This window comes from Monoraphidium neglectum, assembly GCF_000611645.1.
Source record: "Monoraphidium neglectum strain SAG 48.87 unplaced genomic scaffold scaffold04121, whole genome shotgun sequence".
Taxonomy (NCBI): Eukaryota; Viridiplantae; Chlorophyta; class Chlorophyceae; order Sphaeropleales; family Selenastraceae; genus Monoraphidium; species Monoraphidium neglectum.
In genome coordinates this window covers 2848-5299 of record NW_014009508.1, presented here as the reverse complement: position 1 = coordinate 5299, position 2452 = coordinate 2848, and the positions used below count along the sequence as shown (strand labels likewise).

Below are 2452 nucleotides of genomic sequence, written 5' to 3'. Positions count from 1 at the left end.
CACCCACCCCACCCCAAACCCCAAAAGGTTCATGCCATGGGGACCTGGAGCTTCAAGGGCATCGCAGGGGAGCACTCAGTGGTGCAGCTGCTGCCCTCAGCTCTGGAGGGACGCCTCTACACAGCAGAATCCAAGGTGCGGCCCCACCGCCCCCGCCGCCGCCGCCGCCGGGCAGCGGCTTCCCCTCCCCCGTGCCGGGGCCGAGCCGTCGTGCGTCTGCAGGCGCTGCGGGCGGCCACGTGTCGGACCCCTCCGCGCGCCCCTCCTGCCCCGCGCGCGCCGCTCCCCTCGCATCCGCCCCCTGAGCGTGCGCCGCCGCCTCCTGCGCATCCGCCCCCTGCCGCCGCGCAGCGCTCGAGCAAGGCGGTGTGCATTCATCCAGAGGTGGGGCTGCTGTATGAGTCATCGGTTGACATGGTCAACGTCGACGCGATATTGTTTGACCCATCGACGCTCGACGGCCCCGCGGCGGGCGGCAACGCCAGCGTCCAGCCGCCAGGCGCGGCTCAGGAGAAACCGCCATGGGCCGCAGGGGCCGACGGCGGCGGCGGCGACAATGGCGGCGAGGCCGGCGCCGGCGGTGGCGAGGCCTGCGCCGACGCCGAGGCGGCCTGAGTGCGGGGGAATCTGGGCGTGCTGCGGGTTGGATGGGAGGCAGGTCGTGCTGCCGGGGCGGCCCGCTGTGTGCTTCCTTTGCGGGCTGTTCTTTATCTGATCTGGCGGCTTGAATTTCGGGACGCAAACCTGCAAAGAACTGCCAGCTGCGGCGACCAAAGAATTGATGGCCGGCCCGGCCGGCCTGGCCATGCCCCAGGAATCTGCCGTCGTGCCGGCCCGATGCTCCTCCGCCGCACGTATTGCTCACTGCCTGCAACAAAGGGGAGCCTGGCGGCGCAATCATCTCTGTCGGTGCGTTGTCACCGCGGGCCCCGGGCGGCGTGTCGGTCCGCCCCTGTTCTCTGGTTGTTCTGTATCGCCATTACCATCATCGCCACCACCAACACATATCTTCCATGGCCGTGAGCCATCCTGCCAGCTGCGGCGGTGGCCTCGCCCCCTTGGCCAACTTCACACTTGCTTTCAGGAGCCCACCCCTGCAGGGGCGCGTGCACCCGTTGGGTGGGCGCGCCCTGCACCCATCCGGAACCCGCGCCTGCCACCACCACAAACCGGCGCCTTCGGCCTTCATCCCGAAGCGCTGCCTTCATACACGTTGCCACATGGCTCGATTTGGCGCCGGTTTTGCGGCCAGGGCTGCTCGGCCTGGCTCACACCCGACTGCTTTGGCCCACCGGGGTCGCGCGGTCGCCTGTTGTTGTTTTACACGCCCACTTATTGTTTTTGCACCTTGCATGCAGGCATGTAACCAGGGATGCTTGCACATCAGGGTTTTAATGAACTCATATGCTTTCACACGTGGCAGCCGACATAGGTCACAGGCTGCACCAGTGTGTGGGGTGCAGTACCACAGCACGTCACCCTGCCACCAAGCGTCATGTCCTGGTCAGCGTCACTCGAAAGAGATTAAGCGTCAGGCCGACTGAATTCTGGCGCCATAATTGAATCAATGTTATTTCCCCTTTTACTCCGCCGCATAAAGCTACTGGCAAGCTCTGGCTGTGACCGATCGGTCTCATCAGTCCTGCATGAAATCGACGGGGCTCGGCGCTAGGCGCCATCTTTCCATGCGCTACGACTTCGTGCGTGGACAACCTGCACGGCCCCACCTGTCGCGCAGATCGCGGGCGCCGGGCTCGCCCCCATCCGCCACAAACGACAGCCGCGCCGCTCCCGCGCCGCAGTCGCGCTACGATGCGACCGTTGAGCTCATACGGGCCCTGATCAAGCAGGTAAGGATGTCTTAATCCAACACAGCGGCCCCAAGTGCCGCATGCACGCTGCATCCACTTGCTGTGCGCGGCGGCGGCCTCCGCCAAAGAGGCCGCTACCACGGCGATATCACGCGCTACCCCATGCTAAGCGGCGTCAGCCTGACCACGCGTGAAACAAATAGTCTCCTGCCACTCAGAAGGTCAACAAGCATCCCTGCATGGGGTTAAACACGCTGCTCAGCCGCCTATCACGAGCCGCTCGAGCAGGGCCGCCCCGACGGCGGCCTTGGACGGCGCCGCGCGGTCAACACCTGGACCCAAAAGAGTCTGCCCCTCACAAATCCCAAAACCCCAGGCAGATGCCAAGGCGCTGCCCGTAGTTCGTGACCTGGTGACTCCCTGGCTGCTAGGACCCCCAGAGCCGCTCCAGGGTGGGCATTGCATCATATGCTACGTAGCATGCAGCGAGCAGCCAACCCTTCGGCCGCGAGCTCCCCTCATGAAACCCGGCCCGGCCGCGCCCCCGCCGCCGCCGACCTCACCCCGGCGTCACCGCAGCCTTTCCCCATGCAGCGCAGCGCGGCGCGCCGTCACCCTCTCGTTGGCAGCCGGCCCACGCC

At 66.2% G+C, this 2452-nt stretch overlaps 1 protein-coding gene across 1 annotated transcript; it reads left to right on the top strand.

The window, feature by feature from the left end:
- Window positions 1-351: 351 nt before the first annotated feature.
- MNEG_13902 (hypothetical protein) lies at window positions 352-615 on the top strand (the record flags this gene model as incomplete). Its single annotated transcript, XM_014037627.1, has 1 exon — window positions 352-615. A coding segment is annotated over one exon (264 nt), but the record flags the coding sequence as incomplete, so codon positions are not given.
- Window positions 616-2452: the final 1837 nt, after the last annotated feature.